This window comes from Staurois parvus, unplaced genomic scaffold (assembly GCF_062004578.1).
Source record: "Staurois parvus isolate SC_StPar_1 unplaced genomic scaffold, SC_StPar_1.0 ptg000672l, whole genome shotgun sequence".
NCBI classification, from domain to species: Eukaryota; Metazoa; Chordata; class Amphibia; order Anura; family Ranidae; genus Staurois; species Staurois parvus.
Window position 1 is genome coordinate 2,372,469 of NW_028318468.1, and position 12,532 is coordinate 2,385,000.

The following is a 12,532-nucleotide window of genomic DNA, read 5'->3' on the forward strand; positions in this document are numbered from 1 at the left end:
CACTGGCAGCAGTAGCAGAACCCTTCGTCAGCTACCTCCCCTGTACTATTACTGGTCCAATAAGAAGCAGAAAAGCACAGTGTCCATCATTACCCAGCTCATAGAATGGACTACTTTTTTTGTGCTCCATTCTCATAGAATTGGTATCTACATGGCATTAGTATCCACTTGTGGCTTTTTTGCTACGGTGATATAATATGAATGCATAGTGCCCTAGTGACATTTTTATTTTTTAACCAAAATAAAAATTGGAAAAGAGAAATTCTATTGGCAAATACTGTAGGTGACATTTACAGATATCTACCACCTGTTAATTGGTTGATCAAGACTGGGTGTCAGTCTGTAAAGCATGTCTTTTTTTTTTAAAGAAAGCCTGTTTCTAAATTGCCCCAGATATCTTTGGTTTATTACAGAGTCTATGTTAGTTTGCATCTCCTAGATTGTAAGCTCGAAAGAGCTCGAACCCCTCATGTATTGTATTGTTTCTGTCTTGTCTCATGTTCTGTCCCCCTTGCTATTGTACAGTGCTGAGCAAACCCTTTGGCGCTATATAAATACTGTATAATAATAATAATATGCAGAGTTATTTATTTAAATGTATCATATATGCTTGCATCATGGTGTTAAACTTGGAATTTAGGGGGGTTTGTGATACAAGAGGTGATTTTGGAGGGGAGCATTTGTGGTAGGAGGGGAAACATTGGGTGGGGGAAGATATGTTTTAGGAAGGTTGATTTGAGGGGGAGGATTTGTTCTAGTAGGGATGATGGGGGGATATGTGCTAAGTGGGAGTTGGGGGGGGAATTTGTGCTGAAAGAGAGGAAGGTTGACTTGTGCTGGAAGGGAAGATGAGGGCAGATTTGTGCTGGGAGAGGGAATTCTAGGGGTGGTGGGGGTAAGGTTTGTTCTGTGGGGGAGAGGATTTCTGCTGGAGTGATTTGTGGGGTGTGCAAGGAAGGGTAATTTAGGGGGATATGGGCTAGGAGGGGGGATTTGGGGGGATGATTTATGCAAGTAGAGATGATTGAGGGGGATTTGTGCTCAGAGTGAAAATTTGAGGAGTAGAGGATTTGTCCTAAGAGGGGGTAATTTGGTGAAGGAGAGGATTTGAGCTAGGAGGGGGGTGGAGGGGCAAAGATTTATACAGGGTTGGGGATTGCAATGAGGGGGTGGAATTTGTACTGGGAAGAGGGGGAATTTTTATTTTGGAGAATTTGGTTTTCAAAGGGAATTTTTGCTTAGGGGGTAAGTGTGCAGATTAGTGCTCACATTTTTGGGGGGTTGGGGGGGATTTTTTTTCTGACAAACAATGCTCATACATCTTGGGGGGGGAAGTGTGCTGTTTGGCATCTTCACCCTGGGCGCTAGATAGCCTTGTCCCAGCACTGGTAGCATGTAAACAAAAAGAAAAAAATAATTATGAGCTGCAAATCTGCTTTAAAGGGTAGTCTGATTTATGTGAAGCAACAAATAAAAATCTAAGCTTTTTTAAATACAAGTCTTTGCAGATTTTACAATTTCTGTTTGTAATACCTTGACTGCTACTTTGCTGGTCCCAGTCCCAGGCCCTAGAATTTCCTTAGCAGTTCCTTCATACACTTCGCCAAAGGCTCCACTTCCCAAGAAATCAGAGAGGGTTAAATTCTCTCGAGGAAAGTTAGGTAAGTTCTCCATTTCACTTTTTGTAGGCAAAGTACTGAAAAGATAGTGTCAAAACTGCTGGTTATACAAAATCAACTGTTATAATAGTCAGTAACAGGCGCAAACTTCAAAAGCTGATTTCAAGAATGAATCTTTCCATGCTCAGGAATTTCCTCAAAATCTGATTATGTTTCTGAAGTGAACATATGCTAGCCCCAAATCATCCCATATTGTTAAACAGCAAAAAGGTTTCTTCAAAGCAAATGGTAAATAAAAAGCAACAATATTTTTTTATATACAATATTGGCTATTATTCACAGCCACAGTAATAACCATTCTATCACTGCGTCTCATGTTTGATTTAATCTTTCTCTTGGCACCTGCTATATATATATATATATATATATATATATATATACACATATACAGTGGGGATCAAAAGTTTGGGCACCCCAGTTAAAAATTTGTATTAATGTGCATAAAGAAGCCAAGGAAAGATGGAAAAATCTCCAAAAGGCATCAAATTACAGATTAGACATTCTTATAATATGTCAACAAAAGTTAGATTTTATTTCCATCATTTACACTTTCAAAATAACTGAAAACAAAAAAATGGCGTCTACAAAAGTTTGGGCACCCTGCAGAGTTAATATCTTGTACTGCCCCCTTTGGCAAGTATCACAGCTTGTAAACGCTTTTTGTAGCCAGCCAAGAGTCTTTCAATTCTTGTTTGAGGTATCTTTGCCCATTCTTCCTTACAAAAGTCTTCCAGTTCTTTGAGATTTCTGGGCTGTCTGTCACGCACTGCTCTTTCAAGGTTTTCTCTATCTATCCATAGATTTTCAATTATGTTGAGGTCAGGAGATTGTGAAGGCCATGGCAAAACCTTCAGTTTACGCCTCTTGATGTAATCCCCCGTGGATTTCAAGGTGTGTTTAGGATCATTATCCATTTGTAGAAGCCACCCTCTCTTTAACTTCAGCTTTTTCACAGATGGCATCAAGTTACCATCCAAAATTTGCTGAAATTTTATTGAATCCATTTTTCCTTCTACTCGTGAGATGTTCCCTGTGCCACTGGCTGAAACACAACCCCAAAGCATGATTGATCCAACCCCATGCTTAACAGTTGGACAGAGGTTCTTTTCATTAAATTCTGTGCCCCTTCTTCTTCAAACGTACCTTTGCTCATTCCAGCCAAAAAGTTCAATTTTAACCTCATCGGTCCACAGAACTTGTTTCCAAAATGCATCAGGCTTGTCTATATGTTCATTTGCAAAGTTCAAACGATGATTTTTGTGGTGAGGACGTAGAAGAGGTTTTCTTCTGATGACTCTTCCATGAAGACCATATTTGTACAAGTATCTCTTTATAGTGGAATAGTGTACCACAACTCCAGTGTCTGCCAGATCTTTCTGGAGGGATTGTGCAGTCAAACGTGGGTTTTGAATTGTTTTTCTCACAATCCTGCGAGCTGTTCTGTCTGATATTTTTCTTGGTCTTCCAGATCTTGCTTTAACTTCCACTGTTCCTGATGACAGCCATTTCTTAATTACATTCCGAACAGAGGATATTGACATCTGAAAATGCTTTGCTATCTTCTTATAGCCTTCTCCAGCTTTGTGAGCGTCAACTATTTTCAGTTTCAGTTTTCTAGACAACTGCTTAGAAGAACCCATGGTGCTGATTGCTGGGGCAAGGTCAGATGAGTCTGGGCATTTAAAACCTATGAGATTGACATCACTTGGTCTTCCCAGGTGATGATTGAGAACAATCCATGACACTGGCAGGTCTCAGATTGGCAAAGGGGGCAGTGCATGCTATAAATTCTGCAGGGTGCCCAAACTTTTGCAGACGCCATTTTTTTGTTTTCTGTTCTTTTGAAAGTGTAAATGATGGAAATAAAATCTAACTTTTGTTGACATATTATAAGAATGTCTAATCTGTAATTTGATGCCTTTTGGAGATTTTTCCATCTTTCCTTGGCTTCTTTATGCACATTAATACAAATTTTTAGCTGGGGTGCGCTCCTTGCACACTACCAGCATGGTCGCCATCAGGGATCAGTAAGCTCCTGATGCATACTTGAGATTTAGAGCTTTTAATTTATGTGACCGCTGTGACAGCCAATCACAGTGGTCACATGACCTGAATGCCTGCCTCTGTGGGCAGTTACAGTGGTGGTGGTGTGTCCAAGATGGCATCGAGAATGAACTTGTAATGCTCCCAATTCCAGCCCCGATCCTGCCTTACAGTATATATTGGTGAAGGCTGCTTGATTTCTTGCTAAACTGACTTTCCTTCCACTGCTAACCTTCTGAGCAATGAGTAGAAATAGAAGGGTCTCGCCACACGCCCGATCCTTTGAACGTCAAGGTCTTTCCTGGGCCTCACACCACCATGGGCTGTGATATGGAGATTCAGACCAAGGACATGGACCTGCCCCCTATGATTCAGCACACTTCAACTCCTTCTTACAAGTATTATTGACTGCCAGACTGCTCTAACCTCTGCCACACAACAACCCCCTGGTTTTAACGAGATTTTATCTTACAGACCATTTTTCTAACATACTATATATATTATTATGGTCCCCGTAAATATATACTTGATGCATGGTGTAGTCCTGTTGTATCCTGGTGGTATTAACGATGTACTGCTTTGTGTATACTGCATGCATGCTGGTTTATGTGGCTCAGCTGAATACGATAGAATTCTCTAGAATGCATATTGGGTGTGTCTATCTTGAATTCCAGTGTCTGTCTGTTTAAATTCAAATTCAAATACTGTTACATTTTGTAATGTGGATATATGCCAAGGAATTGTGATTTTGTAACAGAATAGTAACCTAAGTGTGTTTGGTCGTTCTCTTTACATACCCAGGTTGGTTTAGGGCACCACGGGCCAGTGGTGCACTCCCTGTTGTGTGGATGTGTGGCCAGAAAGCCACAGCTGGGTTGCCCTGCCCTTGGTTCTTATCAGGTGGCGGGCTGTCCCCTTGGAGATGCACCCGCGGCAGATGCAAAGGTACTCTCAAAGGCCTAATCATTTCAATAAGATGATTACAGCTCTGGTCTACCCTGACCTCTCCGGCTTTATGCCAAGTAGGGGAACAGATATTAATATTTGATACCTTTATACTCATATCTCCATGGCTGCACTGGACCGCTTTGGAGTGGTGCTAACATTGGATACCAAGGAAGTATTTGACTCTTGTTGGCTTTGGGTATGGTCCCCAATTTTATCTCCTGGTTGCAAATGCTCTATTCCCATTCCTGCGCTAGGGTTAGGACTAATGGCACTCTCTCAGTGTCCCTATCTGTGACTCAGGGCACACGTCAAGGTTGTCCCCTCTCGCCAGGACTTTTTGCTTAGCTTTGGAGTCCCTCGCTATTCTTCTTACAGCTGCTCCTGCAGTGTGAGGTATTGTAGTAGGCTCCACCAAGGAGAAACTTTCTTTATATGCCGATGACTCCTTGTTGTATCTGGCGGGTGCTATCTCCTCTCTTCGCTTGGCATTGGATATTATTGATCGTTTTGGCCAGTTTTTGGCACAGGCACCGCTCCAATGGGTTGATGACTTTACTTTCCTGGGGATCTGGGTAGGGGGGTCAATGGCTAATTAACTGGAATAGAATATCTCTCCTTTGGTCAATCAATTTGCACGTAAATGTGGTCACTGGTGAACCCTTTCCCTAACCCCAGTTGGTTGGGTTAATCTGCTTCCACAGCACCGGCATCTCAACTGTGGGTACCAGGCTGTGACAGCTTGTAACATCACAGCCTGGTGCCCACTGTAGTGGAGGGGAGAGGAGGCAAATAAGCCAAGCTTCCGTTTTTGAGTGGAACTCCACTTTAATAAAACGTTTTTGTTAAAAAAAAAATTACAGTGCCATCATCCATATACTGTACATAAAATAGAAGGGACAATGTAAACTAAACAGTGTATGTTTAGTATCACTCTAAAAGGTTACTACTGCCATTACATAAATATATACTGTACATGATCTCCTGTTATATTCAACACACTGCTATACATACACTATTTTCCATGCATCACAGACCCTTAAGAGTATGTTTATGAATGTGTCTCTGAGTTATTTTCAAAACAAATGGCTTGGAATGGCTTCACACTGCTCTGGTGTGGTCCTGCTGAACTGTAGGCAAAGTGCAAATTACTCATAGGTTTTGTGAGGGTTAGTTGCGCATTTCCAAAGACTTGATGTCTCGCAGTTTTGGTACAGTTTCAGAAAGTGCACCAAAGATGCAGCATGCAGGAGTTTTGTTGCGCTTTCTGAAACCACAACAAAACTTCAGGACCTCATAGGAGGCTAAGGGAAAGCACAGCTTACCCACACAAAAACCAAGGGTTAGCTGTGCTTTAGCAAAAGCTCAGCAGGGCAGTATGAAAGGGACCACATATATTTATGGATGGAAAATATTTTTTGGGCCTAGAAACTAGTGGTATGTTGGAAAAAATTTTATAAACATTTAATACAAATTATAACTACAGTTTAATTATACTGTTTCATACAAATCCCATACAATAATTCATACAAATTATAATTATATTGTTTACCTGACAGCATAACATGCATTCGCCAAGCCAACTGCATAGGACAACCCTCGAAGCGTAGCAAGTTCTTTGTCCTCATGAATAATATGCATGTCATCACTCTTGTCAATAGACTTCTGCTTGGATTTCCAGTATGCCACTAAGGAAAAAATATGTTTATAAAAGCTCCTTCACACTAGTATCAAACATTGTGAGCTTAATTTGTACATACCAATGCCAGCTACCAGAAGCAAAACCAGAAGTAGGCCTAAAACACAACCAACAATTATCGCAACCTCATTGGAAGAACCATTCTCTGAGAAAAAAAAATATATAAATACATGCAAAGAAACAAAAACTTTCTGTCTTACCAAGAACCATCCAAAGTCAAACACATTTGGGCAATGCCCGCAAGTTTCATAATCACAAGCATAGGATTGAACTATTTAAATTTGCCACTGTAAATTGTTGTGGGTCATTCAGTGTAGTCTAAATAAGCATGAAAGAGAGAACTACACAAAAATAATGTTACGGTTTCATACTTGTCATTTAAAATGTACATTGCATAATGACCATTCAGAATCTTTTCAAAGCAATTAAACCAGAGTAATGGTTAGGTGTCTGATATGGCCACAAGAGGGATATAAATTCCCACAGCAGCAGGAACAAATGTAACAATTCCAGCAGTAATTGGAAAGTTTATAAAAGGTTTATGTGTTGAGCTTAGAAGCAATGTTATTGGAATTTATCATTGCCAATGTTTGACGAAAATATACCATGCATCAACCAATAAAGTAAGACGGCTAGTTGTGCTCACACATTGTGTACCCTTCCATTATTTCCTTTGTTCTCTGTAAAATCAATGTTTTGGCTGAGTTATGATAGTCATATAATAGCAGCATCAATTCTATAGTTGCAATAACAAGGAATGGGAATATTTTACTGGCAATAAACATGATGATTCTGCAGTGTTTTCTCCTGCAGAATGGCAAAGGTTGAAATATTTCTTCAAAACTAGAAAACTGCAGGTACATTTGCATAATAATTTATGCTAGCAGGCAATGTCAAGTACAGACATTATGTACTGTATACCAACAATGACATTGTATTGCTCTACTTAGTCTATGTAGCAGTAATCCCCTGTCTATAACCCCATGGTCATCCAGGTTTATGCAGTCAGAGTCATGGGGTCTTGTCATGTTTAGCAGAGAGACAAATCTTTTTCAAGACAAAGGAGTGTGACTTAGTTTCATTTCTGAATTATGACAAGACTGCATCATTGATAGAAGTTCACTTTTTAAAGTGAATATTTGTTGAACTTCAGTAATAAGGTAAAGCTGTGTTATTCTTAATATCCAATAATTATCAAGGGAAATTTAAAAAGAGGACTTTTACTACTGTATGTTAAGATTAATAATGTGAACACAGCTTCACCTTATTCACTAGTGTAATGCCCTCTGGTGCACATAGTTAGTCAGAGTAGTTAGAGGCTTGCTAGAAGCCTGGGTTTAGTTAGAGGGCTTACTTCAGGTCAGTCCTCTGGTACCTGCGCCTGCTCTAGAAGCTTGGAGAAGCTTCTAAAAATCAGAAGGAGGAGGTGAGGAGAGGCTGATCTGCATATTGATGGGAGTATGGCCAATCCCAGGCAGGAGGCCTGGCAGTGTGGCAGACCAGCCCACAAATATGACAGAGCCTGGCCAGCAGAGGAGTCGGTGGAAGATGCAGTGCTGAGAGGTGCTGCTGTGTAGCCTGGGAGGGAGCCCTGGAGAAGGGGGGTCTTGCTTCCAGGCTGGAGGCTGAAAGCTGGAGGAGGAAACTAAAAGAGGGAGCTTCACTGTCCTGCAGTCCACTGGGGAAGGACAGCCTGTCAAGCTTGGAGAAGAACCAGCCCAGCTACAGAGGTCTGAAAGCAATTCTATCCATAGCTTCAGGACAAGGATACTGTGAGTACCTCTACACCCCCAGGGCCCAGAAGGGAGAAGTCTGCTGGATGCAAGTTATGGCAAGTATTCAGGGGACAGTTCATAGCTTACCCAATCCTTTGTCCTGGGATCAGATACCATAGCCAAGTGGGCTGGTATATTGAACACTTAGTGGACTTAGAGCTCCAACAAGTTGGGACTTTGCTAAAATCAATTCAAGAGGACTCAGAGCTCCTGCAAGTTGTTGTACTTTGCTAAAGAGACTGTCAGGATTTCAGCTGGACCACAGTTATTTTTTTGCCATTGTTGTAGCATTTTGTAGAGAAAGATGTTGTACTCAAATGGTATTCTGAAATCAAATTGGGCATCCCTTAACTCCTTTACCCCATCCAAGTTAAATTACCTAATAAAACTAAAAAAACAAGTCCAAGGACTGTTTCTTGTATTTGGATGCAAGTGAAAAATGCATGCTACCTGGCCTGTAAAGGGAGACCCAAAACCAGCGGCTCTCAGGAGGGCAGTGCTACACTAGGCGATATGAACTTTGACTTTGCTAAGATCTGCATCTTCAGTAAATCATCTTCCCTTCTACAGAAAGCATTGAGATGCTCCAGAATCAAATTAACTGTCCCTGTTTATTCTGAGTTTAGCTCTATTTTAGAACACTTGATATATGCTTTATATATAAGTGAAAAGGACAGTTAAAATACATTTCTGTTAGAGAACTCACTAATAACTTAATGCATTTTACTGATGCTCGTTTCTAGATAGAATTACAATTTTATAGAGTAGTTTCACCCTCCCCCCTATTATTTTTGTTTTTCTTCTCCCCACTTACGTGATGCTGAGGAGGCTGTAGTTGAGATACTCACCCACTCAGAGGATCCAGCGTTGTCCTGCTAGGATCCTCTTTTCTGCAGCCTCCACCGGGTCCTGCGCTGCCATGTTCCTTTGTGACATCATCGGAAGGCTGTGCCAGCTCTTCCGGTTTCTGGTGCAGCCTATTGATTTAGGCCGGCTCCCTTCTCTTAGTGAATGGGGTGACATTTGGGTTTCCCAATATGAAGGTCACATATCCCAGGAGGCACCAGAGACACTAACATCATTTGCCTAGGCAAATTACATATATATATATATATATATATATATATATATATATATATGCAGCAGAGGGTAGGTGTGTTGCAGAGGAGCCAAGTCACATCAATGGGTGAAGATCTACTTTAAATTGGATCCTGTCTAAATTGTCCGTAGTATGTGTATGTATGAATGTAAGTTAGGGGCCTTAGATTGTACGCCCCCTGAGGGTTAGGGACTGATGTGAATGTACAATATATATATAAAGCGCTGCGTAAATTGACGGCGCTATATAAGTACCTGGAATGAATAAATATATAGTCTAAAGTCTAAGAACTCTAAGCACATTACAAATTTGAAACTCTTAGTAAATTATTATAAGCAAAAGCAAAGTGCCCAAAGATAAGGTGGTCATCTGATAAAGCATCTTTACATTATAACTTTTTAAAATGATTAAAACAAGTCTAGAGTAGTCCCTGTTCATTGTCATTTAGTATTAATAAGTAAAAATGTACCTTTATGTAACAAAATATTTTCACTAATGTTGCTGAAATCTCCAAGCCCTAGAAGGTTTGCTGCCACTGCTCTGAACTGGAATGTTCCACTTAATGTCTTAGACTTCCATATGCAAATGTTACTGCAAGAGCCATTGTATGCCACTGTCCACGATTCTATCACTTTAGTACCAGAAACCACCTCCCTAAAAAATACATGCAATTGGCAAATCAAGAATTGTCAACAAAATCAATAACTAAAAAAATCAGAATTTACAAAGAGGTAATAAAGGAAGAAGATTATTTTGTATCTCTAAAGATTCCAATTAGCAGAGACCAGGATATGCTTGCCTTATAGAGAAAAATAAAAACACTACACTGCAATGAAAAAATATGCACTGCTCAAAAAAATTAAAGGAACACTTTGAGAACACATCAGATCTCAATGGGGAAAAATATCATGCTGGATATCTATACTGATATGGACTGGGTAATGTGTTAGGAATGTAAGGATGCCCCATCGTTTGATGGAAATTAAAATTATCAACCTACAGAGGACTGAATTCAAAGACACACCAAAAATTAAAGTGAAAAATTGATGCAACAGGCTAGTCCATTTTGCTGAAAATTCACTGCAGGAACTCAAAATGGTACTCAGTAGTTTGTATGGCCCCCATGTGCTTGTATGCATGCCTTCCAACATCGAGGCATGCTCCTAATGAGAAGATGGATGGTGCCCTGGGGTATTTCCTCCCAGATCTCGACCAGGACATCACTGAGCTCCTGCACAGTCTGAGGTGTAACCTGGTGGTCTCGGATGGCCCCAAACATGATATCCCAGAGGTGTTTTATTGGATTTAGGTCAGGTCAGCATGGGGAACATTCAATGATATCAATTCCTTCATCCTCCAGGAATTGCCTGTATGCTCTCGCCACATGAGGCCGGGCATTGTTGTGCACCAGGAGGAATCCAGGATCTACTGCACCAGTGTAGGGTCTGACAATGGGTCCAAGGATTTCATCCCAATACCTAATGGCAGTCAGGGTGCCATTGTCTAGCCTGTAGAGGTCTGTGCATCCCTCCATGGATATGCTTCCCCAGACTATCACTGACCCACCACCAAAATGGTCATGCTGAATGATGTTACAGGCAGCATAACACTCTCCACGGCTTCTCCAGACCCTTTCATGCCTGTCACATGTAATCAAAATAAACCTGCTCTCATCTGTGAAAAGCACAGGGCACCAGTGGTGGACCTGCCAATTCTGGTGTTCAGTGGCAAATGCCAATCGAGCTCTATGGTGCCAGGCAACGAGCACAGGACCCACTAGAGGACGTCGGGCCATCCTCATGAAATCTGTTTCTGATTGTTTGATCAGAGACATTCACACCAGTGGCTTGCTGGAGGTCATTTTGTAATGTTCTGGCAGTGCTGGTCCTGCTGATGGGTTAAGAACTTTCTACAGCCCTGTCCAGCTTTCCTGTCTCCTGGAATCTTCTCCATGCTCTTAAGACTATGCTGGGAGACACAGCAAACCTTCTGGCAATGCCACGTATTGATGTGCTATCCTGGAGGAGTTGGACTGCCTGTGCAACCTCTGCAGGGTCCAGGTATCGCCAAATGCAAAACTAGTAAAAAACAGTCAGAAAAGATGAGTAGGGAAAAAATGTCAGTGGCCTCCACCTGTAAAATCATTCCTGTTTTGGGGCTCGTCTCATTATTGCCCATCTAGTGCACCTATTGTTGATTTCATTAACACCAAAGCAGCTGAAACTGATTAACAACCCCCTCTGCTACTTAACTGATCAGATCAATATCCCAGGAGTTTCATTAACTTGATGCTATACTCTGATTAAAAAGTATTCCTTTAATTTTTTTAACTATGTACATTTTTGCTTACAGTAGCACGTGACAGAATCTTTATGTCCTTATTCTTTTTTTAATTAGTTATATTACTACCAGTCAGACTGCTAGCCTGATGCTGGTAGTTTGTGCACTGCTTATTTGGGCCTAAAAACAAATATTAGATAAAGTGCTTGATTAAGTATACTTTGCCTCAAACCTTAATGTACCCCTTAACTCCTAGCTGAACCCATCCTTGCTTGAGCCTTACATCATATTTTAACCCCTAAAAGTATCTAAGAACTGATCAGATCAATATCCCAGGAGTTTCATTAACTTGATGCTATACTCTGATTAAAAAGTATTCCTTTAATTTTTTTAACTATGTACATTTTTGCTTACAGTAGCACGTGACAGAATCTTTATGTCCTTATTCTTTTTTTAATTAGTTATATTACTACCAGTCAGACTGCTAGCCTGATGCTGGTAGTTTGTGCACTGCTTATTTGGGCCTAAAAACAAATATTAGATAAAGTGCTTGATTAAGTATACTTTGCCTCAAACCTTAATGTACCCCTTAACTCCTAGCTGAACCCATCCTTGCTTGAGCCTTACATCATATTTTAACCCCTAAAAGTATCTAAGAACACTTATCTTTCCTCCTACCTCATAAGATTAAACTAAAAGGAAAGCCAAAAAAAAGCCACATATTAAACATTGCCGCCCCACTGCTCTTATACAGTTTACATGAAACCTCAATGGAAATACAATTTTTTTCCATTTTTTTTTCCAAGCAAAGCCCTGATGTGTGTGCCTGTAGGTGCATGCCCAACAATGGCACTGAATTTGTAGAGCAGTAATGTCATCCCACTAGCCACCATTGCTCTAAAGTAAGAGAGTTACTGCCCACCAGCTGCAGACACACCCTCCAGAGCTTCATGGTCATGGGTAGCACAGTAGCTGAATGGCTAGAACCAGTGTTGTATTTACCTCTTGCTCT

At 40.8% G+C, this 12,532-nt stretch overlaps 1 protein-coding gene across 1 annotated transcript in view; it reads right to left on the reverse strand.

Annotated features, from left to right (window-relative positions):
- The window catches only part of ROS1 (ROS proto-oncogene 1, receptor tyrosine kinase), a gene marked incomplete at its 5' end in the record, with an annotated part of 184,708 nt that overhangs the window by 55,116 nt on the left and 117,060 nt on the right, over positions 1–12,532 (reverse strand). The window contains 4 exons of the mRNA XM_089652162.1: positions 1,534–1,696; positions 6,220–6,355; positions 6,428–6,511; positions 9,710–9,894. Of these exons, the coding sequence (XP_089508288.1) occupies positions 1,534–1,696; positions 6,220–6,355; positions 6,428–6,511; positions 9,710–9,894 (568 nt within the window). The remainder of the gene's footprint in view (positions 1–1,533; positions 1,697–6,219; positions 6,356–6,427; positions 6,512–9,709; positions 9,895–12,532) is intronic.